This window comes from Pseudophryne corroboree, chromosome 4, assembly GCF_028390025.1.
Source record: "Pseudophryne corroboree isolate aPseCor3 chromosome 4, aPseCor3.hap2, whole genome shotgun sequence".
Classification (NCBI taxonomy): Eukaryota; Metazoa; Chordata; class Amphibia; order Anura; family Myobatrachidae; genus Pseudophryne; species Pseudophryne corroboree.
In genome coordinates, this window is record NC_086447.1 from 34,053,063 (window position 1) to 34,080,746 (window position 27,684).

Consider the following 27,684-nt stretch of genomic DNA (forward strand, 5'->3'; position numbering starts at 1 on the left):
TGACACCAAACTATCCAAGCTGGACGTCCTGGTCCTGGCCACCAGCTATATCGCCCACCTCACCCACACCCTGGACCAGGGGAGACACTTACCTGGCACCTGCCAGATGGGGAGAGGCCCAGGCTACCTGCACCCCATGAAGGTAAGATGGATAATGGGTGGTCGGACATAGGTCTAATACACAGGCTGCTTTATATAAGAGTCACTAATAATACTGACAGATGTACAGATGTGTCCGCATACACTGCGGCTACAGACGCACCAAACAGACCCTCTCGGTGCCACAGGTTCCGAGCGTCTCTCTTGCTCTAAAGGTGCGTCTGAAAGTGACAAAACTGCATTGCTGGCTTACACTGATCCATGTGATGTGCGACATTGTACATCTGTGTGCGTCTGAGTCTGTGGGGAGATGTACTAATCCTGGGAGAAAGATAAAGTACCAACCAATCATCTCCTGTCATGTTACAGGCTGTGTCTGAAAAATGACGGACAGGAGCTGATTCCAAGGCTTAGTACATCTCACCCTGTGTATGAGGCGTTACGATGCAGCGGCTTCAGCTCACGCCAAGTTGTGTTTCTTCTGCGACTTTGTGCGCGTGTAACACTAATTCCTGTGCGGTTACAGTCACAGCCCGGCGTCTTTAGTGCATCTCTCAGAGCAGATTCTGGGTGTTATGTGCCGTATGCATGAGAACACATCTGTATACTAGTAAATGGATATGCCAGGTCACCTCTGTTTACCCGCTACTCTGCCCCATCCCAACCCTGCTTTGTGCCACCTCACCCCCCCTCTATCTGCTCCGCCCCTGCTCTTCTCTCCCAAATCCCTTTACCTGCTGCTCCGCCCACCCCCTCTCTATCTGCTCCGCCCCTGCTCTTGTCTCCCAAATCCCTTTACCTGCTGCTCCGCCCACACCCTCTCTATCTGCTCTGCCCATGCTCTTCTCTCCCAAATCCTTTTACCTGCTGCTCCGCCCACACCCTCTCCATCTGCTCCGCCCCTGCTCTTCTCTCCCAAATCCCTTTACCTGCTGCTCCGCCCACCCTCTCTATCTGCTCCGCCCCTGCTCTTCTCTCCCAAATCCCTTTACCTGCTGCTCCGCCCACCCCCTCTCTATCTGCTCCGCCCCTGCTCTTCTCTCCCAAATCCCTTTACCTGCTGCTCCGCCCACACCCTCTCTATCTGCTCTGCCCATGCTCTTCTCTCCCAAATCCTTTTACCTGCTGCTCCGCCCACACCCTCTCCATCTGCTCCGCCCCTGCTCTTCTCTCCCAAATCCCTTTACCTGCTGCTCCGCCCACATCCTCTCTATCTGCTCCACCCCTGCTCTTCTCTCCCAAATCCCTTTTCCTGCTGCTCTGCCCCACCTCCTCTCTATCTGCTCCGCCCCTGCTCTTCTCTCCCAAATCCCTTTACCTGCTGCTCCGCCCACGCCCTCTCCATCTGCTCCGCCCCTGCTCTTCTCTCCCAAATCCCTTTACCTGCTGCTCCGCCCACACCCTCTCTATCTGCTCCACCCCTGCTTTTTTCTCCGAAATCCCTTTACCTGCTGCTCCACCCACACCCTCTCTATCTGCTCCACCCCTGCTTTTCTCTCCCAAATCCTTTTACCTGCTGCTCCGCCCACACCCTCTCTATCTGCTCCTCCCCTGCTCTTCTCTCCCAAATCCCTTTACCTGCTGCTCCACCCACACCCTCTCTATCTGCTCCACCCCTGCTCTTCTCTCCCAAATCCTTTTACCTGCTGCTCCGCCCACCCCCTCTCTATCTGCTCCACCCCTGCTCTTCTCTCCCAAATCCCTTTACCTGCTGCTCCGCCCACACCCTCTCTATCTGCTCTGCCCATGCTCCTCTCCCATATCCCTTTACCTGCTGCTCCGCCCATACCCTCTCCATATGCTCCGCCCCTGCACTTCTCTCCGAAATCCCTTTGTCTGCTGCTCCGCCCACACCCTCTCTATCTGCTCCACCCCTGCTCTTCTCTCCCAAATCCCTTTACCTGCTGCTCCGCCCACACCCTCTCTATCTGCTCCACCGCTGCTCTTCTCTCCCAAATCCCTTTACCTGCTGCTCCGCCCAGCCCCTCTCTATCTGCTCCGCCTCTGCTCTTCTCTCCCAAATCCCTTTACCTGCTGCTCTGCCCACCCTCTCTCCATCTGCTCCGCCCCTGCTCTTCTCTCCCAAATCCCTTAACTTGCTGCTCCGCTCACCCTCTCTATCTGCTCCGCCCCTGCTCTTTTCTCCCATATCCCTTTACCTGCTGCTCTGCCCACCCCCTCTCTATCTGCTCCGCCCCTGCTCTTCTCTCCCAAATCCCTTTACCTGCCGCTCCGCCCACCCCCTCTCTATCTGCTCCACCCCTGCTCTTCTCTCCCAAATCCCTTTACCTGCTGCTCCGCCCACCCCCTCTATATCTGCTCCGCCCCTGCTCTTTTCTCCCATATCCCTTTACCTGCTGCTCTGCCCACCCCCTCTCCATATGCTCCGCCCCTGCTCTTCTCTCCCAAATCCCTTTACCTGCTGCTCCGCCCACCCCCACTCTATCTACTCCGCCCCTGATCTTCTCTCCCAAATCCCTTTACCTGCTGCTCCGCCCACCCCCTCTCTATCTGCTCCACCCCTGCTCTTCTCTCCCAAATCCCTTTGCCTGCTGCTCTGCCTACCCTCTCTATCTGCTCCGCCCCTGCTCTTCTCTCCCAAATCCCTTTACCTGCTGCTCTGCCCACCCCCTCTCTATCTGCTCCGCCCCTGCTCTTCTCTTCCAAATCCCTTTACCTGCTGCTACGCCCACACCCTCTCTATCTGCTCCGCCCCTGCTCTTCTCTCCCAAATCCCTTTACCTGCTGCTCTGCCCACCCTCTCTCCATCTGCTCCGCACCTGCTCTTCTCTCCCAAATCCCTTTACCTGCTGCTCCGCCCACCCCCTCTCTATCTGCTCTGCCCCTGCTCTTCTCTCCCAAATCCCTTTTCCTGCTGCTCCGCCCACCCCCTCTCTATCTGCTCCGCCCACCCCCTCTCTATCTGCTCCGCCCCTGCTCTTCTCTCCCAAATCCCTTTACCTGCTGCTCCGCCCACACCCTCTCTATCTGCTCCACCCCTGCTCTTCTCTCCCAAATCCCTTTACCTGCTGCTCTGCCCACCCCCTATCTGCTCCGCCCCTGCTCTTCTCTCCCAAATCCCTTTACCTGCTGCCCCGCCCACCCCCTCTCCATATGCTCCGCCCCTGCTCTTCTCTCCCAAATCCCTTTGCCTGCTGCTCTGCCTACCCCCTCTATCTGCTCCGCCCCTGCTCTTCTCTCCCAAATCCCTTTACCTGCTGCTCTGCCCACCCCCTATCTGCTCCGCCCCTGCTCTTCTCTCCCAAATCCCTTTGCCTGCTGCTCTGCCCACCCTCTCCATCTGCTCCGCCCCTGCTCTTGTCTCCCAACTCCCTTTGCCTGCTGCTCTGCCTACCCCCTATCTGCTCTTCTTTCCAAGCTCTCTTTGCCTGCTGCTCCGCCCACCCTCTCCATCTGCTCCGCCCCTGCTCTTGTCTCCCAAATCCCTTTGCCTGCTGCTCTGCCTACCCTCTCTCTATCTGCTCCTCCCCTGCTCTTCTCTCCCAGCTCCCTGTACCTGCTGCTCTGCCCATCCCACCCGTGCTTTGTGCCACCCCACCCACTCTCTATCTGCACCTCTCCTAGCTCCCTTTGCCTGCTGCTCCGCCCCTGCTCTTCTTTCCCAGCTCCCTCTGTGCCCGCTGTTGTGCCCACCCCACCTGCTGATGCTTTGTCCAGCCCTGCTCCCTTGCACACCCTATTACCATCGGACAAGTGGGTCCTCCTCCTCTGTCATCTCCCTAGCAGTGGAAGCTGTTGCACGGCACAACCCGGCCCCCACTGTGCATGCATGTTGGGGACAGTGGCAGGCCTTTGCAGATTTTTATATAGACAAATTTCATAACTAGCTGTAAATAGTAGAGGGTGGGGGTGTCTTTTATAAACAATTAGCGCAAGGTCTGACACTTCATGTTTGGGGAGGTCCCTATGTTCTGGGTTGGCAGCCCCTCAGGCCAGTCTCATAGAGGTGGCATTGACATCTCCTCTAGGAGGTCCTTTGTTTCTCAAGTTACCATTGCTCGAAGAGCCCCATGCTTTGCTGTGTGCTGAGACAGGATATGATCAGTATAGTGGGCACCTTCTATTGTTTATAGACCCCCCATCCTACATTAAAAAGAACTCCGGGGCTGCACGTTGTGATTAGGGGGCCCAATGGTGTGAGTGGCTATATAATCATGGTAGCCAGGCCAGCTTGGCTAGTATAGGGGTTGTGGAGTGATGTGCCAGGACTCCACTTGCCCCCTGGTGTCTGTATAAAGAACTGTTGAACAGCTTCCATTGACTTCTTGTTTTTTAATATTTTAAGGCCTCCTTCAACAGTTTTATCCCAGGTCTATACTGAGGCGACCGCCTAAATCATTGGGAACTATTATGGTTCCTCAAAACATTTACATTTACACCCCTCTATAATGTCTCTCTTCATGTATCTGCCTTGCAGAAATGGCCGATGAGGGCCCGCCTGTATGCCGAAGCGCTGGAATGTGATTTATCAGCCGGATGCCCTTCGCACAAGAACTAGATGGAGTGGAATATTAAGCCTGAATGGAGGAGATGCAGGACAATGTGGTAGAGACTCTGGTCACAGCTGGTCTTCGTCTAATGAAGGAACTTATATTTAATGTGCCGCTTGGGAGCAACTATAGTTGGCTGATGCAGTTTTCCCAGTAACGTAACCCAGGGTCACTGAGAAAAGAAAGATGAGTAGACGTAGACTTGTATTTCCTTTGGGTAAAACACCACCAAGGATTAAGGGGCCTTTGCATCATGAGTGCCCCAATAGCGGCAATAATGCCTTTTCTTTATCGTTGCAAAAATCAAGTATTGCTGTAATCTATCATACAATATCGTTGAGGCCAGGATCAGTACGTGCCAATATATCGCTTCCCCGGGCCAGCTGCCATAACGTCGCCCATACGCTGGGCCACAGCGTCAGATTTGGGCTTTCAGTTCCACTGAATGAATAAATATTATAGGTTAGAAAAAGGTAAAATATATTTTAAAATATTTTTTTTTTAAAAACATCTATGCAATAAAAAAATTGCTGTATTCAGAAATTATCCGTATAAGTATATTTGTTATGTTTCTGCTTTCCTGACATAGCAGTTATACGATAGGTGAAAGCCGGTGACTCGCCATATATTGGGCAAATTAAAGAGAGCGGGACTAGATTTACTGTACAACTGTTTGCCGAAGTTGCAGATGATCGGTGGCTGTGACCGATGGATTTAAAGCGGCAACTAAAATAAATACTAGACCGGCATGGTTTAATATTGAGTAAGGTTGCAGTTTTAAAATCATTGGTCAAAATTGGCAATGGAAATTTGTTTTGGAAATTTATGAAATCTATCCCCCCCACCCTTACAATCCCACCTTGTTACATGTTTGTTTGTTTTTTTAACACACTTCTAATCTAATTGTTCTGCATTGGCAGGCTATAAGAATAATGTTGGTATTTACCATTTCTTCTTGGTCTGTTTCTTTGGGCTCGTATAAATGATATATCATTCTGTAAAGTGTCATGTGGCTACCAGAACAACCACAGTCACACACAAGAACATGATGTATTAAACAGAGAGGCTTTGAAATTCCCTTCTGAGCTCCATCTGACCTGTTACATCCTCCCCTTCCTACATCCCCCTCCTGTGATCCTGGATCTGTGTAACTGGCAGCCAGATGTCCTAGGACAGAGCAACCTTAACTACACACACAAACCCCAGCTGTCCCTATTCAGGGGGACTGTCATCATCTGAGGGCTTTGTCCTGACAACCTGTCAGTGGCCATCTTTGTCCAACTGATCACAGAACTCAGAAGACGGTCACACGCATCTTGCTCTGTGTAGGAGGAGACAGGTCATCAGCTGCTCTGCGCACTGTGCAATTGCCACTGGCGTACCCTGCAGTGACTGGGTGATGGTGAGGGGGATGGGCAATAGAAACACTAGGCATGGTAACTTGGCTGCACCGATTCCATTGTCTGACATTATTTAGGGACCTACAATGTTCCGAGGTGAGCACACACTAGGCATGGTAATTTGGCTGCACCGATTCCATTGTGTAACCTGATTTAGAGGCCTATAATGTTCTGAGGTGAGCACACACTAGGCATGGTAATTTGGCTGCACAGATTCCATTGTCTGACCTGATTTAGGGACCTACAAAGTTCTGAGTTGAGCACACACTAGGCACGGTAATTTGGCTGCACAGATTCCATTGTCTGACATTATTTAGGGACCTACAAAGTTCTGAGGTGAGCACACACTAGGCACGGTAATTTGGCTGCACAGATTCCATTGTCTGACCTGATTTAGGGACCTACAAAGTTCTGAGGTGAGCACACACTAGGCACGGTAATTTGGCTGCACCAATTCCATTGTCTAACCTGATTTAGGGATCTACAAAGTTTTGAGGTGAGCACACACTAGGCATGGTAATTTGGCTGCACAGATTCCATTGTCTGACCTGATTTAGGGATCTACAAAGTTCTGAGGTGAGCACACACTAGGCACGGTAATTTGGCTGCACCGATTCCATTGTCTGACATTATTTAGGGACCTACAAAGTTCTGAGGTGAGCACACACTAGGCATGGTAATTTAGCTGCACCAATTCCATTGTATAACTTGATTTAGGGACCTTCAAAGTTCTGAAGTGAGCACTTACTAGGCATGGTAATATGGCGGCACTGATTCCATTATGTAACCTGATTTAGGGGCCTACAATGTTCTGAGGTGAGCACACACTAGGCATGGTTACTTGGCTGCACTGATTCCATTGTCTGACATGATTTAGGGACCTACAAAGTTCTGTGGTGAGCACACACTAGGCATGGTTACCTGACTGCACAGATCCCATTGTCTGACCTGATTTAGGGACCTACAATGTTCTGAGGTAAGCACACACTAGGCATGGTAATTTGGCTGCACCGATTAGATTGTCTGACATTATTTAGGGACCTACAAAGTTCTGAGGTGAGCACACACTAGGCATGGTAACTTCACTGCACCGATTCCATGGTCTAACTTGATTTAGGGGCCTACAATGTTCTGAGGTGAGCACACACTAGGCATGGTAACTTCACTGCACCGATTCCATGATCTAACTTGATTTAGGGGCCTACAATGTTCTGAGGTGAGCACACACTAGGCATGGTAACTTCACTGCACCGATTCCATGATCTAACTTGATTTAGGGGCCTACAATGTTCTGAGGTGAGCACACACTAGGCATGGTTACTGTTACAATGGTGTGGCCTCTCATCCAGGGGTCTGTCTAGTACTTTCCCCCTGTAAATTGTCAGATTTAAAGTAAGTTTACTAATGGCGGGTTGGGCGGTGTTTAGAAACCATAGGGAATCGCTGGCAACTTTGGGGGGTGGGTTCCAAATATATTTACTGTGAATGTGGTTTTCACCTTTCATGTCTATCGGTTTCTTAAAAGACCATTACTATGGGGCGTAACATTAACCAGGGCACTACTACGGTTCAGGAAATAAACCAGGGAATTATGATGGGGCATAAAACTAGCAACTGCTGCGGAGAGGTGTCTATCTAGAGGCATTGGGACAGGGGCCCCTTCAAAATGTTGCTATGGGGCCCACAAAGCCCCGACTGTGCTTTTATCTGGTATGGGCACTCTAATGATGTAAAGTAGCACACCTGGAAAAGTAGGCAAGTCTTCTGGAGGCCACCTGGGGCATACTTGCCTACTTGTTCAGTATCCTCTACGGGCATTGCGTTTGGGATTAGTTGGAACCCCAGCTGCAAGTCTGGCCTTATCCCCAACATAGGTGCCCTACCTCACTAATGCTCATGGGTGAATGGATACAAAACCTCGGCGTGATGTTCTAGTATAGTAATGCCCACAGGTTTGGAATGAGATACACAACAAGCAGAAATGCAGACATGATTTTCAGGTGTCCATATACTTCTCTCCATGTAGAATAACACTGTATAGAAGATACGTATACGGTCAGATCAGAGTATAATCGGTTTGATCCGCTTTCAGCATCTCCATCTCTATGAGAGATCGCAGTCAGTGAAAGCGGAGACGGTTCCTGTGCATAAATCACTATTATCACCCAATTACCACGGTCAGGGCTGGGAACATGATGTTTTAGTGGAACGTGTTTTCATTTTTTCCTGTGTAAATATCTCTGTTCCCGTCCGTGGCCACATGAAAGGCTTGTTCAGCATTCTTAAAATAACAGTCTGCGGTTTCGTCTTCATTCTGATATAACTTGGCGCGCGAGGCACATTACTCGTGTACCTCCAGCGACGAGAGATATTCACCTCTGCAGTTGCAGCATGGGCTAGCACCCAGAGGGATTACACGCTCCCATCGGCAAGGAGAGAGAGTGTACCCATCGTAAGAGTTTATTGCCCCTTTTCCAGGTCGGTGGCTGTAACTGGTATGTAAGATATAAATGAATGAAGGACCTTGGGCTGAAATCGCCATGCTTGGACTCCAGGCTCCAGCATCAAGTGCGGTATGAAGGATACTATATAGGCCATTGTGCAGAACGAAACCCTAAGATCCCGTATGGAGCATTCCTCACCAGTCCCCCAGTGATATTAGTTATAGGTCCTGGCACATTTCATGCTCAGTAAGGCAGAGATGGGGAGAGTTTATATTACACATATGTGAGAAGTGTACAGTGCGCGCGCGCGCGCACACACACACACACACACACACACACAAGCTGCAATAGTCATGGTAAGCAGATGGCGCATGAAAAACTGCAATGTATCACGTAACACATGAGTAGCAGTAATGTGGATGTTTGTCCCTCCTTCTTGTCCCTGCCTGTTGTGCATGTCCTAATCCTCCCTCTAGTGCCTAACCCTAACTTCCCTTACCATAGCCTAACCCTCTAGTGCCTGACTCTAGCTTCCCTTCTCGTACACTAACCTTCCCCCTAGCGCCTTACTCTAACCACCCTTCCTGTAGCCTAAACCTCCCTCTAGTGCCTGACTCTAACCTCCCTTCCCGTAGCCTAACCCTCCCCCTAGTGCTTTACTCTAACGTCCACTCCCATATCCTAACCTTCTCCATAGAGCCTAACTCTAACCTCCCTTCCTGTACACCAGGGCTGGCCAAACCAGTCCTCGAGATCTACCAACAGTTCATGTTTTCCAGGCCTCTTGGAGATCTGTAGAATTGTCAGTTAGGGATGAATGCAGCACTTCTTAATTAGCAATGATTATACCTGTGCACCAGCTAGGTGGTCTGGAAAATGTGAACTGTTGGTAGCTCTCAAGGACTGGTGTGGCCAGCCCTGCTGTACACTAACCCTCACTCTAATCTCCCTTCCCATTGCCTAAACCTCCCTCTAGTGCCTGACTCTAACCTCTCTTCCTGTAGTCTAACCCTCCCCTAGTGCCTTACTCTAACCTCCACTTCCATTGCCTAACCTTCTCAATAGAGCCTAAATCTAACCTCCCTTCCTGTACACTAACCCTCCCTCTAGTGCCTAACTCTAACTTCCCGTAGCTTAACCCTCAAGCTAGTGCCTACTCTAACCTCCCTTCCCGTAGCCTAACACTCAAGCTAGTGCCTACTCTAACCTCCCTTCCCGTAGCCTAACCCTCAAGCTAGTGCCTACTCTAACCTCCCCTCCCGTAGCCTAACCCTCAAGCTAGTGCCTACTCTAACCTCCCCTCCCGTAGCCTAACCCTCAAGCTAGTGCCTACTCTAATCTCCCTTCCTGTACACTAACCCTCCCCCTAGTGCCCGACTCTAACCACCGTTCCTGTAGTCTAAGCCTCCCTCTAGTGCCAGACTCTAACCTCCCTTCCCATAGCCTAACCCTCAAGCTAGTGCCTACTCTAACCTCCCTTCCTGTACACTAACCCTCCCACTAGTGCCTTACTCTAACCTCCACTCCCATTGCCTAACCTTCTCCATAGAGCCTAAATCTAACCCCCTTCCTGTACACTAACCCTCCCTCTAGTGCCTAACTCTAACTTCCCTTCCCGTAGCCTAACCCTCAAGCTAGTGCCTACTCTAACCTCCCTTCCCGTAGCCTAACCCTCAAGCTAGTGCCTACTCTAACCTCCCTTCCCGTAGCCTAACCCTCAAGCTAGTGCCTACTCTAACCTCCCCTCCCGTAGCCTAACCCTCAAGCTAGTGCCTACTCTAATCTCCCTTCCCGTAGCCTAACACTCAAGCTAGTGCCTACTCTAATCTCCCTTCCCGTAGCCTAACACTCAAGCTAGTGCCTACTCTAACCTCCCTTCCCGTAGCCTAACCCTCAAGCTAGTGCCTATTCTAACCTCCCCTCCCGTAGCCTAACCCTCAAGCTAGTGCCTACTCTAACCTCCCCTCCCGTAGCCTAACCCTCAAGCTAGTGCCTACTCTAACCTCCCCTCCCGTAGCCTAACCCTCAAGCTAGTGCCTACTCTAATCTCCCTTCCTGTACACTAACCCTCCCCCTAGTGCCTGACTCTAACCACCGTTCCTGTAGTCTAAGCTCTAGTGCAAGCCTCTAACCTCCCTTCCCATAGCCTAACCTTCAAGCTAGTGCCTACTCTAACCTCCCTTCCTGTACACTAACCCTCCCACTAGTGCCTTACTCTAACCTCCACTCCCATTGCCTAACCTTCTCCATAGAGCCTAAATCTAACCTCCCTTCCTGTACACTAACCCTCCCTCTAGTGCCTAACTCTAACTTCCCTTCCCGTAGCCTAACCCTCAAGCTAGTGCCTACTCTAACCTCCCCTCCCGTAGCCTAACCCTCAAGCTAGTGCCTACTCTAACCTCCCTTCCCGTAGCCTAACCCTCAAGCTAGTGCCTACTCTAATCTCCCCTCCCGTAGCCTAACCCTCAAGCTAGTGCCTACTCTAACCTCCCTTCCTGTACACTAACCCTCCCACTAGTGCCTTACTCTAGCCTCCACTCAGGGACGTGCGGTGAGCTAAATAGCTCAGAAGGCACTGGCTAACCCCAGAGCCAGAATTCCATGCAATATATGAGCCAAAGGGTACATCTGGGCATTATACACAGGTGCAGCAGTATAAACTCCTGGAAATTTGGTGAGTTTTGATCTGAGGTGTGCGGAAAGGTTAGGCAGGTGAGGCACTGCCTCACCTGCCATAGACTTTTTACTCCAGAGTTTGGGCTATAAAAATTATTAGAATAATTCAAAAAAGATATTTAAAACAAATTATTAGTATTTTTCATATACTTTATTCAGACAAAATTCTGGTTTAAACGTAAGTATGACAGGAAAGGCTCTGCCTCACCTGCCTCACCCCACCGCACGTCACTGCCTCCACTCCCATTGCCTAACCTTCTCCATAGAGCCTAACTCTAACCTCCCTTCCTGTACTCTAACCCTCCGTCTAATCTCCCTTCCCATTGCATAAACCTCCCTCTAGTGCCTGATTCTAACCTCCCTTCCCGTAGTCTAACCCTCCCCCTAGTGCCTTACTCTAACCTCCACTCCCGTAGCCTAACGGTAGAGACTAGATCCCCCTCTGTTTCAGTAACTGAAGAGGAACTAGACTATTTAGTATGAGCCTTCTATTTCCTCTTCTGTTTATGTACGTTTTTACGGAAGGGGAACTAGACACTATTAAAGTGGTGACTAGATCCCCCTCTGTTTCAGTCACTGAAGAGGAACTAGATTATTTATTATAAACCCTCTATTTCCCCTTGTTTATGTAAATTTTTGTTCCCCGCTGTTCAGATAGGTTATTTGTTTTTGTCTATGCACCAATGGACGCTCGCCACGCTTCGGGCTCGGTGTCTCGCTCCGCTCGCCACAGGTTACTATTCCAAATAGTTTGTGACATGTCTTATGGGAAAGGTCCTCTCCACGAAGGGAAACTAGATGCTACCCTGTTGAAAAACGGACCGTCACATGGTCTGGTCACATGGCCTGTGATGTCACCGGCTAACATTTACGGAAGGGGAACTAGACGCTACCGTAGCCTAACCCTCTCCCTAGAGCCTAACTCTAACCTCCCTTCCTGTAGCCCAATCCTCCCCTCCTGTGGCCTAACCCTCATCCTAGTGCCCAACTCTAACCTCCTTTCCTGTAGTTTAACCCTTATTCCCCTTCCCGCAATTTAAGCCTAAACCCCCCCCAGTGAACAACTCTAACACTCCCCTTCAGTAGCCTAACCCTAACTTCTCTTCACACAGTCGAAGCTTAACCCTCCCCCTAGTACCTAACCCTCCCTTCGTGTAGCTTAACCCTAACCTTCCCCTTCCCTGCCAGTCTGTGCAGAATGTTGGCTTTTCAAATGGACATTCTACAGCTGCTAATATGTCCAATGTCAACATTAGGAATGGTGACATTATGAATTCATCCCCATGTGGGGGCATACTTATTACCTCTAGATTGATAGCACTCAACTGCTTTCAATCAGATAATCAATTTGAGGAGTAAAAGGCCAATCCCTTCTCACACATTAGGACTGTAGGAGCAGAAAGTCATTACCAGTTACTGTATATGCACAATATGGAAAGAATAACAGATAACGGAGGGTATGCCACTCCCAGAGGATGACAGAAGATATACAGTATAAACACATAATATGAAGCAACGGTTGAAGCTCAGTATCACTTACACCCTTTCACACTAAATTCCTGGGTCCAGCTCGGGTCACTGAACATGGGTTTCAAGACATGTCACAGCAGCGGTGAGCCTGCTCCATCATCTCCAAGCACCAGTGACCCAGCTCTCCATAGGGTGTTAAAAGGACCTGGGTTGGATAATCTGGGTTACCTGTTCACACTGCCTCATAACATGAATCCTTCCCAGGACAGACCATGCAAGCTACAAAAAGTTGGATTCCTGGGTCACTAGACCTGGGGATTTTTTTTGGGGACCCTTTCATACAGAGCCGCAACTCTGATTAACCCGGTTATTGCGACTGTGTGAAAGTGGTATTAAACACCACTGAGTATCCAGCCAATACAAAATGAAGGCTAATGGGCGTGGCAGTAAGAAAGTCTCATTTTATCCTACGGAATATGGGATGAAGGAAGAGACCCGTTCCTCAGCCAACACGATGTGACTCTGTCCAGTAGATACTTCCCTTAGACATTTTCTGACACGTATAAGGATGCTAGAGTAGATTTGTAAAAGTAGTATTGTACAACAGAGCACACAACAGTGTTAGTCCTTTTTCTGCCTTATTCTAACTTTCCATGGATACAGGAGCAAGTCCACGCACATGACCTAGAACTAAATTGATCTTCACTGAAACATTTCTTGTGTAGAACCAACATACGCATCAGAGCCTGAAAGCGTGGGTACTCCCATGTCAGACCACACAAGCCCCACCTTTCTTCCTCCTTTGGGTCCTCTCTGTTTGCCTCTTCCACCCCGTTCTCCTTTGTGATGTGGCCTTGTAGTGTCCTCTGCTTCGGTCTACCAATTCCGTGATAACTTTGAAGCCTGACTCCGTCAGTTTCTCTTCATCAGTCTTCCCCTACCCTCATCCTGGGTGACTTCAGCCACTGACACTCCCCCAGACGCCACTACTGAACCTCCAAACTTCTCTAACATAACTTCTCAGCCTATCACAATGGACCATCTCTACCGCCACTCAAATAGCAGCTCATTGGATCTGACCTTTTACCACTGCTGTGATATCTCCAAGCACATTCCCCCTCTCATACCTCTCCCCACCAGGCTACTCTTACCAAGTGCAACTGTCAGGTCCTTGAACATACAATGTGCTCTCTCCCACTTGAGTCATCTCTCGGTCTTCTCCTGCCCATACTAAGCAGTCTTCCAGCACAGCACCCTCACCTCCGCTTTGGATTCTGCCACTTTACTCTTGGCCTTTGGCCATCTTCACCAAAACTCTGGCATACAAAAATGCTTTAAAAAAGAAAATTTATAATTTTCTCAGTGTGACTTCCTCCTTTCCAGATTCATCCTCTCCTGCTACAGCTGTACTGTCTTTGTTACGGTGAACCACTCTCTCCTGCTACAAACTCCATGATTGATCTCTGTAACACTGTCTTCTCTAGGTTGTCCTACCTTTCCAATTGCTATTTTGGTCTCAATCCTTACCTTCACTACAGTCCCAGAATAGTCCGTTCTTGGACCCCTTCCAATCTCCCTCTGTATGGCTACTCTTATCTCATTAGCTCTTTCATCCTCATCAAACATCATATTCCACTCCCTCCAGGGTCCCTTCACCTCCTATCCTGGCTCAACCCATTGACAGGAAACCCAAATAGGTCACTGGTGCATAGGCCGTTTCTTCACTTCACACATCGAGTCCCGCTCCCAAACATGCTGCTGCTACCTCTGAATCATCTCCAGGATCAGAACATTTCTCCCCATGGATGCAATGAAGATTTTCAACCACTTGTCACCCCCTCTTGGACTATTGCAACCTCCTCCTCTATGGTCTTCATCTCAAATAAACATTTATTATGAGGAAGAAAAAAAAAAAAAGTAAAACCCCCCCCCCCCCCCCCAAAACCTCGCATAAGATGTGTAAAAAGAACCTGTATGTGATAGTGTAAGGGGAAGTGGTCAGCGAGCAGTGGAATCTATACATGTAGAAAAAGGAGTAAGAAAAAAAAAGAAAGCACTGCAAAATACAAATACTAATAAGGTTATAGATTGAGCAGCTAAGGGCGCATTAGGGTAGAAATGGGGCAGGATCACGGGGTCAATAGAGGCAAAGGCCATTTGCAGGGCTCATAAGGCACCTTACTAATGAGGTCACAGAACCGGTAACATCGTCTTAGTTTTGGGGCGAGTTTTATTACTCTGAGTCCACATTATCCAGCTTAAGCAGCTGCATTCTAGACTGCAGCCCCTCTGAGGGGGATCTCTATCCCAATCCAGCAAACGCTATGTGAACTAGGGACATAGCTCGGGACTGGAGGAGGAGGACGGCTGTTGCAAATAGTTGAACACGAGCCATTGAATTTAACAAGCAAAAGACGGAAAGGAAACAAACCCCCCTACACATACTCCGTTGCACAAGAGAGGACTCTGAACAACATTTAAGCTCCATCTCTCTCTCTCTCCTTATAAAGAAGCGCCCAAACAAATGCTTGTTCCGGTCATTACAGGTGATGGATGGTGCGAGGAAACACAGGACTCGGAACACAGGACCGCAGTTGAGACGATCTGCAGGAGAGACAATCCTATTATATATGTACACAGCAGAACCATCAGATCTCAGGATGGGCTACGACCCATCGCTCTCTCATGTAACGTAATAGTGCTAACACACAGGAGAGGACAGTTCCGTTTTACAACAAGAAGGTCCAGTGTGCGCTAATAGTGAAATATCACAAATGCGGTAGGGTGCGGCACACAACTCACTTCTTGCTGCCTCTCACCCGTGAGATGACGCTTCCCAAAATGTGTAACAGATCGAGGTGCACGATAATTAACCCCTTACTGTGACATATACAGATACTAGCAGTGACCAAGGAGCCCTGTGTCTGTATAACACGCACAAGGCCACAGGCTGGGGGCTCTTATATACGGCCGGGTTGATATTTTCTGCATGACAGATAGGAGAGCGGATCACGGTCTTCACTGTGCATCTCCTAGGAGTCATATATGAAGTGACAAAAATACTGGCCCAGCCTGCAAATGCCTCTATACTCCTGGCATATTGCAAACTTCTTACATATCTGTCCGACGCAATCCCGTCAGTCTAACGATAGAACAGACACAGTCTATGTGCAACCCCAAAATGCACAAGGTGTGGTCTTCCTGTGCGCCCACATACGACTTCCTGCCATGTGCTAATGAATAAACCAGCGGTGAAGCTTTACTATAAATGTGCGTACCGGGCACTGGTTTGTGTGTGTCCCTGATTCGGCTTGCGCTGCGCAGCTCAGGACCAGCGCGGAGGTTAGCGTGGAAAGGGGGCAATAATCCGTCCAGCACAGGAGCTGTAACTAAACACCTCAGCTGCTGAATGATGGGACCAGGCAGCTCCGGGTATCGGACTCAGGGTCGGCAGTGTCTAGGTAGACACTAGAAATGGGGCGACATGGCCATTAGGTCGACGTGAAAAAAGGTCGACATGAGTTTTTCATGTTTTTTGGGTGTAGTTTTCTTCGTAAAGTGATCGGGAACCCCAATTAGTGCACCGTGTCCGCTCGCCATGCTTCGGGCAAGGTGCCGGGCTGCGCTCGGTACAGGTTACCGTTCCCAAACGTAGTCCACGTGGATCGTAAAGTATGAAAAAGTTCAAAAAAGGAAAAATAAATGTGAAAAACTCATGTCGAGTTAATAGTCATGTCGACCTATTTCTAGTGTCAACCAATGTTGACCTAATGGGTGTCAACCTAGAGTCCGGATACCGGCAGCTCAGACCTACAAGTGCAGGCTTATGCCAGGACTGCAGACCTGAATATTACCAGAATACCGGGGCTAAACAGATCTCTCTTGTTCTCTGTCAGATCAATAACCATTTCCGTACATTTATTCTAACGCCGCGGCTCCCTGGGGTGCCTCGGGACACTTGCAGGGTTGGTGGTCCAGGACCAATTCAAATTATTCATGGTCAATATAATAGGCAAAACCAGTGCTGGTGGCTGCCAGACATAAAATATGTGGTCAAACAGAAGCAAATCTTGTCCCTCACCACACAACTGACCCTAAGGATGACATATAAACGCAATCTACTTAATATAATATTTCTTTCTAAATTTCTCAATAAGAAATTTTTGGCCTAGGGGTGCCGTGAAAAAAATTCTGATATTCTAGGGCGCCGTGATTCAAAACAGTTTGGAAACCACTGTTCTAACGTCTTACAAATCAACTATTTTATATAATAGTATCACCACTAGATGGCAGTATATTATATTACAGATCACGCTGGGCATTGTTTTTCCATTATCTTTATTGTGAAAACTTTTCAAATTAGGTCATCATGTACAAATCATGGAATGACGTTACATAAATTAAGGATATAACATTTAAATATACAACACTCTACTTATTCAAATATATACGTTTGGCAGATTCCAGTGCAAGACAAGACGGAAAAAACGTTTCCACTTCGTTTCAGTCGAGTTAAATCACCATGTACAGAAAAAAAAAAAAGGAGCCAAATACACATGACCGGAACAACACTGCTGGTTACCTGAGCAGAGGCACATGAATCGTATTTGGCACCCGTGTTCGGAGATCACGGATAGGATTTCCAGTTATAGCATGGGTCACACAAAGTACACACGTTCTGTTATTACGGAGAGTTGGTAAATGTTCCTCTGCAACAGCTTCATGGGTCGGATGTGTGAAACGCGCAGACAAATGGGGTTTTGGCTATAAAGCAGCCTTGTGCGTATCATGTTACAGAGAGTCAACTTCATAAGATCTTAAAAGTTTAATTACACCGTCTTCGTCACAAATAAGTGGAGAAAAAAAACCAAACAACTTTAAATTAAAAATCCTAATTTTCATGGGATTTTCTCTTCAAGTATTTTTACCACTTGGCCAGAATGATGTAAAATCCAAATGACAGCAAAACAGATGCAATAGCTTGCGTTTGAAGTGCTGCCAATAATTTGTAATTGGGCATTAGTCCTCACCATACTCCACCTGACCTCTCCCTCTGCAAGACCAGGGACGAAAGGACGCAACCGGGACCCTGTGGAAGAGGGGGGGTCTGGCTGTGGTGGGTGCACACACTATTACAGGATTACTGACATTTTCTGCACCTCTTAGTCTATAAAGGAATGCCGGACAGCAGGATTTGGTGCAAATTGGCAGATAAAGTAGCAACAGTACAAGAGTCACTGTATGTTCTATACCAGAGCTTAATTAGGGCATGTTATCCAAATCTTGTTAAGCTGTTGCAATGCCCGAGATTTTTCTCATCGTTACAGCTTAATAAAAATATTGCTGAAACAGATATGGCCTTAAAGCAGCAGTACTTTGTTATGAGGCTACCCCGATCGGATGGTGCACAATGTAGTGTGCAGAGAGGCTTTGGAATGTCCCTCTGAGCTCTGTAAAATCCCCCCCCCCCCCCCCTTCCCTCTGCAATCATTTGACACTCCAAAAATACAAGTTTAAATAAATTCAGCTTCAGTGCGTTCCTGAGAGAACACACCTGCAATAAGGGGGAGGGGAGAGATATCTTTGGAAACTGGTGTACAGGAGGAAGCTGCTGTACACATAGCAATCAGAGTAGCATCATTTTTATAATTCAGAAAATCAAATGCAATCGGGATTGTGCAATATTTTGGCATCTTTCCGCGTGTACTGGTTTGGAGAGCTGTCCCCAATAAGTAAGTGAATGGGGGAGATTTTGCACCAATTGGTCGAAGCCAATTCTCCAAAATTCCCAGTATATAACCCGTCAGAATATTATTAACACTATTCAGTTATTACTTAATAATTTACTATCAGATTAGAAAATATCCTTGTATTTGTTTATGTACATTACACATGACGTACAAACATTAAAGGCACAAAACAGAGTGTATACTCGCACAGTAAGGTCATCACCACACTCGCAACACAAACCGGGACACGGCTCACATGAAGATAAATATAGCAATTTACAACTGTACGGGGACTTTCCCATCACATTATTATTGAGGTGTTTGTTCAGTTTCATAAAACGCGCTGCTTGCAGAACACCAAGTGCAACTCACAACACGCGGAGGAGGCCGGTCCGTCGGGGAAAGATGACGACGTAGGCCAGTCAGTCGGGGGAAGATGACGACGTAGGCCAGTCAGTCGGGGGAAGATGACGACGTAGGCCAGTCAGTCGGGGGAAGATGACGACGTAGGCCAGTCAGTCGGGGGAAGATGACGACGTAGGCCAGTCAGTCGGGGGAAGATGACGACGTAGGCCAGTCAGTCGGGGAAAGATGACGACGTAGGCCAGTCAGTCGGGGAAAGATGACGACGTAGGCCAGTCAGTCGGGGAAAGATGACGACGTAGGCCGGTCGGGGAAAGATGACGACATAGGCCGGTCAGTTGGGGGAAGATGAGGACGTAAAACGCATACGTTGAATTAGCCTACTTACTGTAATGAGCGATCAATGGAAGCAGCCAGGTCACCATTTCAAAGAGAAAAGAAAAACTTCTAGCAGCAGACGCCACAAATTCAAGTACAGAAACAAGAGTTACCAGGCGTAGACAGTGACGGTCTCTAATCTAAATTCCCCGCTGGTGACACCTTTAGGTTGACCTGCTCATGGATAGGACACAACATTCGGCCAAGTGACAAATTGCTTTAGATTCTATAAACAGGATCACAGGATTCGCACAGACTTCAACTGTCTGCCACCCAATCTGCTGCAAGCTCTTCATGCCCCTGGGAAAGCGAAGCCACCCAGAAACACAGTCCGGCGGACCCAGCAACGGCCACCGAGGTCCTGAGAAGGTGGAAGGACTACACAGATGGTTACACAGGTCCACTACACGTAGTGGCTGCTCCTACGATGTAGCCCCCCTCCTAGCACGTAAAACACAACCCACACCATCTAAAGTACTTATTTTAAAAGGCTTTTGGTACAGTATATATGTGCGCGAAGCCTCATGGGAGGTAGTTCAGGGTGCACCCCAACATACAGAATACCCGCCTCCACCATACGTCTTTGGTGGAAACATTTTGGTGTAGTAAAAGGAAGGGTGGTAGCTAGGGTTGCCAATCCTGGGCCATTTTTTCAATACCGGGATTGGTTTGTTTCCTGTGTAGCCCTCCCACAACTCACCATGATACCTTGGATCACTTCCTTTGGCGAGATCCGTGCGGCGGGTGGCAGGCGGCTGGCTACGTCACGCTGCGCAGGAGGAGCCGAGAGGTGGGAGATGGGCAGCGCCTGAGCCTTCTGAGGACGATCAATGCTGTCCGGCATTAAAAAAAACAAAACAAACCAATGGGTCTGCCTGATCCCGAAATCCCTGGGATTGGAGCTTCCAATCCCAACGATTTTTGGCCTAAATCCCGGGATTGACCACCCTAGTGGTAGCATCATTATATGATAGAGAATGCGTTACGATTATGGGGGTAGGTTATTAATGTCCGAGAACTGTAAAGCGAAAATTCAGCATACATCAATTTGTACGGTGACCTCGAAGGCCGTCATAAAGTTCCGGGTCATTAAAGGACTAGGATTGTAAGTCACGTCACTCTACAAAAGAACTATACTTGGGTTACAGAGGAGAGCAGCACTTCCCACCCACAGCTGCAGCGTATAATGATGTATGGTTCATTTAGGCATCAGACCTGTGCCATCTCCACAGACCAGGGGGAAGAACAGGCCCACCTCACCCCCTTGTGAAGGACACCACAGTGGTCTGGACTCTGCCAGAGACACTTATCACGTCACCTAAAGCAGGGGTGGTCAAAGGATGTCCTCAGTGGCCTCTATAAGACTTACGGGGAAATGTATAAAACCTTGGAGAGTGATAAAGTACAAGGCAACCACCTCCTAGCTGTCACTTATCAATCACAGCCCGTCACATGGCCGTTAGGAGCCGATTGGCTGGTGCTTTTATCTCTCTCCTACCTTGTGCACAGGTGCATTCTTTACGAACGGTCACATTTTAAAAAGTGTTCTGGAAAACATGATCTGCTGCGAGGAGAGAGAGAGTTTGGCCAATGGTGATCTCAAGCACAGAGACAGCTTCGTAATAACTCATACTGTATATAGAAGGAAACCAGCTCACTACGGTAGATGCAATAAACAGCGTTCTGGAACACCAGCGTCTAGAAACAGTAGGGAGATCAATATAAACCATGGGAGGAAAGTGTAAAGATGGCCAGTAGCGCCCCCCGGCTGTCTGTGATGAGGGTAGCTACTCACTGTGCGCAAGACACTTCAGGAAACCTTGAGACCAGCTCAAGGACATCAGCAACATCATTCATCAACACTTTGATCACAGTACCTACATCATGTGCTGCAATGGACTGTAAAGGCAAACCAGATCCCCATACGATAGGGTTACAGTTCTAGGTCACACAAATGTTGCAAAAGCCTCCAATGAAAGACACAGTCATCAATTTTGGAGACCAGCATCACGCCAAGTGGTGGGAGATCAGTCTTTAAGGAGTCCAATAGACACTATACACGTACGTACACAAGTCATTTACGGTACATGACATTTTCTGGCACGAGAACTGGCTTTGGTGGCTCTGGCATAAGACCGTTACAGATCCAGGAGACCAATGTGGCGAGAGGAGAACGCAGGAAGGTGGACGCCACAGACTGCTGGAACAGGCAGGGTCATAGCAGACACAGCGATCTCTAGTTTGTTCTCCAAGATCCTGAAGGCAGCACATCGGAACAGGTCCTCCGGGCTCCTCACACGGACCGGCCGGAAGCTCTGCACCCCTAGCGCAGTGTATTTCATCAGAGAGACGTCTCATGGACAACGTACGAGTGTCTACCATCGGAACGAGAAAATCCAGCACAACACTCTTCCATCTCCTCCTTCTGGGTTCCTTTGACACCTCCATTCAGGAAACCGTTATAGGACTTGTCTGCTTCTACGGGCTTCGGGAGGTTTTGCTCATCCTGTGTGTGACACAGACATGGTCAGGAACAGAGAAACACACCTCGCATAACTCACGTACTGTATAGGAGTGACCGCTACGGCACAACTTATTTTACGGACATGCACATAGCAATACCCTTACTATGGAAATACACCAGATGGACCGCGCCATTACTGCCTATTAACATAGCTGTACACAGAACCGCACCACGTCCTCACCCCACCCAAATCCTACACACCCACTCTGCCGAAAATAGACTAGGAGCATTTTACAGAGGACCCCTAATGTGTGTCTACAGAGAGGAGATCTGACGCATTAAGTGATTACAGCAATAAACTAAAGGCGATCGGAACACTCCTTTCTGCAGTCACTCGTCGGCAGATGGCGACGCACAAATATAACGTGCCATTTCCTTCTCCCTAAAGCAGGAAACCACCTTCCCCCGACACCAGCCGACACGCAGAATTAGAGGTCAGCCTCCATAACCCAGTGTTACCTTCAACAGCCTGGACTTCTGACGCTCTCCTACCTCTTCTAGGTGTGCCACCCCAAATCTCAGCCTCTCCTTGTATCTCTCTGGCAGGAAGAACAGAAGCTTGGGCAGAACCAGGTACACCGTGCGGGGGTCCACGTCCTTCCCCTTCAGAGGGCCTGAAACATAATATACTATATTATAGAATAGGTTTTTTATTTTATAGCTGGAGTCTGTACATTTCTACCGACTGACTACACAGCTATGATTCTCAGCGTAACTCTGATGGCCAAATAACACTTTACAGGTCTTCGTGAGCCCGCAGAGAGCGGTGGGAATACAACCTACACACTGGATGACACGCAGAGATCCTATCGGGGGAGTAGAGCGGACATTATAATAGTATAATAACTTGCACAGTGTAAAGCAGGATTTCTCAAACTGCTGCTGATATACAGTATTTGGTTTCACAACTATAAACGGAGTCAACTGGAAAGAAGTTTAGCTGTAAAAGGCTCAAGATCCCTTTCAACATATGGTATAAAATAAGAATCGGAGGTCGTATTACCCCATATACCGGAAGCTCTTCGCTGTACAATAAGAACGCAACAGTGTTTGGCATTGGTATTCCCGGTCGGCACTTTCGCACAATGAAGACGACGACCGTCATATTTGCAGACGTTACGAGTCGGAAACTACACAATACCAGTACAAACCACTGTGAGGAGCTGCAGAGAAATCGGAGGCACATTCATAGGACGCGGTCTGTGTGCGCCCGCCACCCGCACCAGACGATCACTGAGATAACCAGACTCTCACCTGTGAGCAGGCTGACGATGATCCCCACTATGACGACCGTGGTGGAGTTGTGTGCGCTGTACCACATATAGGAGAGTGAGTAGAACCTCTGCAGGCCCGTCAAGCTGGGAGGAGAAAGATCGGGAGACCATGAATCAGTCTAGCATGGATCTACAGGAGAGCGTCACTGTGGTACAAGTGTGGAGAGCACCAGGAGACTCCACGCTAGCATGCAATGCAATATAAAACTACACAAATCCACGCTACAGGATATACTGCATAAATGCAACGTTAATAATTAGAATGTCGTTTGCTGATTTACTGTGTGTTTAATGTTACAAATGTCACTCCTGCCAGCGCTGGGCATAACGTCACCTCCCGCATCGCTCACCTTTTAGCGGCGGCCCCGGACGTTAGCACTGTGGTCATTATGGCAGTGGTGAGGTTCCCGACCTCTGGGGCACTGGTGACATTCAGCAGGGGGGAGAAGGCCGCTGGCATCCGAGAGACAAAACTGCCAATGCCGATCCAAAACGCCATGACGAGTCCAGCTACCAGGCCACTGATGGCACCCTAGGAGTAGAGAAGGGAAATCAGGTACAGAGGAGACTGCCTGCCCGCCTGCTGATGTAATTATAAGGCCGCATACTGGGGGGAGTGACTGCCCGCCTGCTGATGTAATTATAGGGCAGTATACTGGGGGAGAGCGACTGCCTGCCTGCTGATGCAATTCTAGTGCCGCATACTGGGGGGAGTGACTGCCCGCCTGCTGATGTAATTATAGGGCAGTATACTGGGGGAGAGCGACTGCCTGCCTGCTGATGTAATTATAGGGCCGCATACTGGGGGGAGTGACTGCCCGCCTGCTGATGTAATTATAGGGCAGTATACTGGGGGAGAGCGACTGCCGCCTGCTGATGTAATTATAGGGCCGCATACTGGGGGGAGTGACTGCCCGCCTGCTGATGTAATTATAGGGCCGCATACTGGGGGGAGTGACTGCCCGCCTGCTGATGTAATTATAGGGCTGCATACTGGGGGAGAGCGACTGCCCGCCTGCTGATGTAATTCTAGTGCCGCATACTGGGGGGAGTGACTGCCCGCCTGCTGATGTAATTATAGGGCAGTATACTGGGGGAGAGCGACTGCCCGCCTGCTGATGTAATTCTAGTGCCGCATACTGGGGGGAGTGACTGCCCGCCTGCTGATGTAATTATAGGGCAGTATACTGGGGGAGAGCGACTGCCTGCCTGCTGATGTAATTATAGGGCCGCATACTGGGGGGAGTGACTGCCCGCCTGCTGATGTAATTATAGGGCAGTATACTGGGGGAGAGCGACTGCCCGCCTGCTGATGTAATTATAGGGCAGTATACTGGGGGAGAGCGACTGCCTGCCTGCTGATGTAATTATAGGGCCGCATACTGGGGGGAGTGACTGCCCGCCTGCTGATGTAATTATAGGGCCGCATACTGGGGGGAGTGACTGCCCGCCTGCTGATGTAATTATAGGGCAGTATACTGGGGGAGAGCGACTGCCCGCCTGCTGATGTAATTATAGGGCCGCATACTGGGGGGAGTGACTGCCCGCCTGCTGATGTAATTATAGGGCAGTATACTGGGGGAGAGCGACTGCCTGCCTGCTGATGTAATTCTAGTGCCGCATACTGGGGGGAGTGACTGCCCGCCTGCTGATGTAATTATAGGGCAGTATACTGGGGGAGAGCGACTGCCTGCCTGCTGATGTAATTATAGGGCCGCATACTGGGGGGAGTGACTGCCCGCCTGCTGATGTAATTATAGGGCCGCATACTGGGGGGAGTGACTGCCCGCCTGCTGATGTAAATATAGGGCCGCATACTGGGGGGAGTGACTGCCCGCCTGCTGATGTAATTATAGGGCAGTATACTGGGGGAGAGCGACTGCCCGCCTGCTGATGTAATTATAGGGCCGCATACTGGGGGGAGTGACTGCCCGCCTGCTGATGTAATTATAGGGCCGCATACTGGGGGGAGTGACTGCCCGCCTGCTGATGTAATTATAGGGCAGTATACTGGGGGAGAGCGACTGCCCGCCTGCTGATGTAATTATAGGGCCGCATACTGGGGGGAGTGACTGCCCGCCTGCTGATGTAATTATAGGGCAGTATACTGGGGGAGAGCGACTGCCTGCCTGCTGATGTAATTATAGGGCCGCATACTGGGGGGAGTGACTGCCCGCCTGCTGATGTAATTATAGGGCCGCATACTGGGGGGAGTGACTGCCCGCCTGCTGATGTAATTATAGGGCAGTATACTGGGGGAGAGCGACTGCCGCCTGCTGATGTAATTATAGGGCCGCATACTGGGGGAGAGTGACTGCCCGCCTGCTGATGTAATTATAGGGCAGTATACTGGGGGAGAGCGACTGCCTGCCTGCTGATGTAATTCTAGTGCTGCATACTGGGGGGAGTGACTGCCCGCCTGCTGATGTAATTATAGGGCAGTATACTGGGGGAGAGCGACTGCCTGCCTGCTGATGTAATTATAGGGCCGCATACTGGGGGGAGTGACTGCCCGCCTGCTGATGTAATTATAGGGCAGTATACTGGGGGAGAGCGACTGCCGCCTGCTGATGTAATTATAGGGTCGCATACTGGGGGGAGTGACTGCCCGCCTGCTGATGTAATTATAGGGCCGCATACTGGGGGGAGTGACTGCCCGCCTGCTGATGTAATTATAGGGCTGCATACTGGGGGAGAGCGACTGCCTGCCTGCTGATGTAATTCTAGTGCCGCATACTGGGGGGAGTGACTGCCCGCCTGCTGATGTAATTATAGGGCAGTATACTGGGGGAGAGCGACTGCCTGCCTGCTGATGTAATTATAGGGCCGCATACTGGGGGGAGTGACTGCCCGCCTGCTGATGTAATTATAGGGCAGTATACTGGGGGAGAGCGACTGCCTGCCTGCTGATGTAATTATAGGGCCGCATACTGGGGGGAGTGACTGCCCGCCTGCTGATGTAATTATAGGGCCGCATACTGGGGGGAGTGACTGCCCGCCTGCTGATGTAATTATAGGGCAGTATACTGGGGGAGAGAGACTGCCCGCCTGCTGATGTAATTATAGGGCCGCATACTGGGGGGAGTGACTGCCCGCCTGCTGATGTAATTATAGGGCAGTATACTGGGGGAGAGCGACTGCCTGCTGATGTAATTCTAGTGCCGCATACTGGGGGGAGTGACTGCCCGCCTGCTGATGTAATTATAGGGCAGTATACTGGGGGAGAGCGACTGCCTGCCTGCTGATGTAATTATAGGGCCGCATACTGGGGGGAGTGACTGCCCGCCTGCTGATGTAATTATAGGGCCGCATACTGGGGGTAGTGACTGCCCGCCTGCTGATGTAAATATAGGGCCGCATACTGGGGGGAGTGACTGCCCACCTGCTGATGTAATTATAGGGCAGTATACTGGGGGAGAGCGACTGCCCGCCTGCTGATGTAATTATAGGGCCGCATACTGGGGGGAGTGACTGCCCGCCTGCTGATGTAATTATAGGGCCGCATACTGGGGGGAGTGACTGCCCGCCTGCTGATGTAATTATAGGGCAGTATACTGGGGGAGAGCGACTGCCCGCCTGCTGATGTAATTATAGGGCCGCATACTGGGGGGAGTGACTGCCCGCCTGCTGATGTAATTATAGGGCAGTATACTGGGGGAGAGCGACTGCCTGCCTGCTGATGTAATTATAGGGCCGCATACTGGGGGGAGTACCTGCCCGCCTGCTGATGTAATTATAGGGCCGCATACTGGGGGGAGTGACTGCCCGCCTGCTGATGTAATTATAGGGCAGTATACTGGGGGAGAGCGACTGCCGCCTGCTGATGTAATTATAGGGCCGCATACTGGGGGAGAGTGACTGCCCGCCTGCTCATGTAATTATAGGGCTGCATGGAGTCACCCTTCCGCTGCTGTAATTCTATCCCCCTCATTGCTTGAAAGCGCATTATTCAGGCAATACAGAATTACACGACGACTCACAATGGAATTGGTGAAGGGAAAGAAGAATCCGAGACTGAAGAGTCCTAGAAGGGGTCCTCCGACAATGCCAAAAATACTCAGAGCTGCCTGCGGGGGGAGAAAAACCAATCGGTGACAGATACTGAATTGCCCGAACATCATTTTCTGGGCTAGACCAATACTTGGGTTTCATAGGAACCAGTGACATCACTAAAATCGATAACTTGGACAGAAGACCACCTACCTGCAATACGGAGCCCATCAGAGAGGATAAATAGGTCATTCCAAGGCAGAGGAGACCGTAGCCAAGAGCTGCACATAAACCATAGATGATAATTATCCATCAGACAAAGAGGGGTGAGAACATGAGAGGAGAGACTAAACGGCCCGGAAGCTGCCGCCAGGCAATTCCCAGAGGCCGGAGCTATGGAGACAGAACACGCCAACGTTTCAGCCCCCCACATTAACTAGAAGGAAACCGTGAAGAATGGGAGACACATTTACACAAAAGTCTAAGCAGTAAATCCTTCAATAAGAATATTTTATGTCACATAGTAAAACCGGCTCACCAATGATCACCATACAAGGAGGGTCAAGTCAATTATGGGCGAAGGGTGCGAGTTTCCATTGAAATGCCGGCACCACATCTCGCACCCCTTGCGGCCCGCTCTCAGGCCAATTTACACATCTTTGCCCATAATTGGATTGACCCCATATTGTTAAGGTTTAAAAAAAAAAAAAAAAAAAGAGAGAAGAAGTCGTCAAAATCAGCTGATTGAAGAAAGGAAAAAAACCCAGAACAAAACAAACAGAAACCCTATATTAACCTCTGTGACGGAGGGCTGGAAGGTTGGAGT

At 49.5% G+C, this 27,684-nt stretch overlaps 2 protein-coding genes across 3 annotated transcripts in view; one reads left to right on the plus strand and one right to left on the minus strand.

Moving 5' to 3' along the window:
* LOC134911081 (transcription factor 23-like) overlaps positions 1 to 5,561 on the plus strand; it is a 9,972-nt gene extending 4,411 nt beyond the window's left edge. Inside the window, exons 2-3 of the mRNA XM_063919464.1 lie at positions 1 to 142; positions 4,538 to 5,561. The exon at positions 1 to 142 is cut by the window's left edge and continues 137 nt beyond it. Coding sequence (XP_063775534.1) covers positions 1 to 142; positions 4,538 to 4,618 — 223 coding nt within the window. The 3' untranslated portion in view covers positions 4,619 to 5,561. The remainder of the gene's footprint in view (positions 143 to 4,537) is intronic.
* An 11,360-nt stretch (positions 5,562 to 16,921) lies between these two features.
* The window catches only part of SLC5A6 (solute carrier family 5 member 6), a 44,007-nt gene continuing 33,244 nt past the window's right edge, over positions 16,922 to 27,684 (minus strand). Inside the window, exons 12-17 of one of the 2 annotated variants that reach the window (XM_063914971.1) lie at positions 27,072 to 27,139; positions 26,849 to 26,935; positions 23,219 to 23,400; positions 22,849 to 22,952; positions 22,054 to 22,208; positions 16,922 to 21,576 (exon numbers count right to left, since the gene is read on the minus strand). In XM_063914971.1, coding sequence (XP_063771041.1) covers positions 21,412 to 21,576; positions 22,054 to 22,208; positions 22,849 to 22,952; positions 23,219 to 23,400; positions 26,849 to 26,935; positions 27,072 to 27,139 — 761 coding nt within the window. In that variant the 3' untranslated portion in view covers positions 16,922 to 21,411. The remainder of the gene's footprint in view (positions 21,577 to 22,053; positions 22,209 to 22,848; positions 22,953 to 23,218; positions 23,401 to 26,848; positions 26,936 to 27,071; positions 27,140 to 27,684) is intronic. The other variant, XM_063914973.1, reaches the window with a different exon arrangement.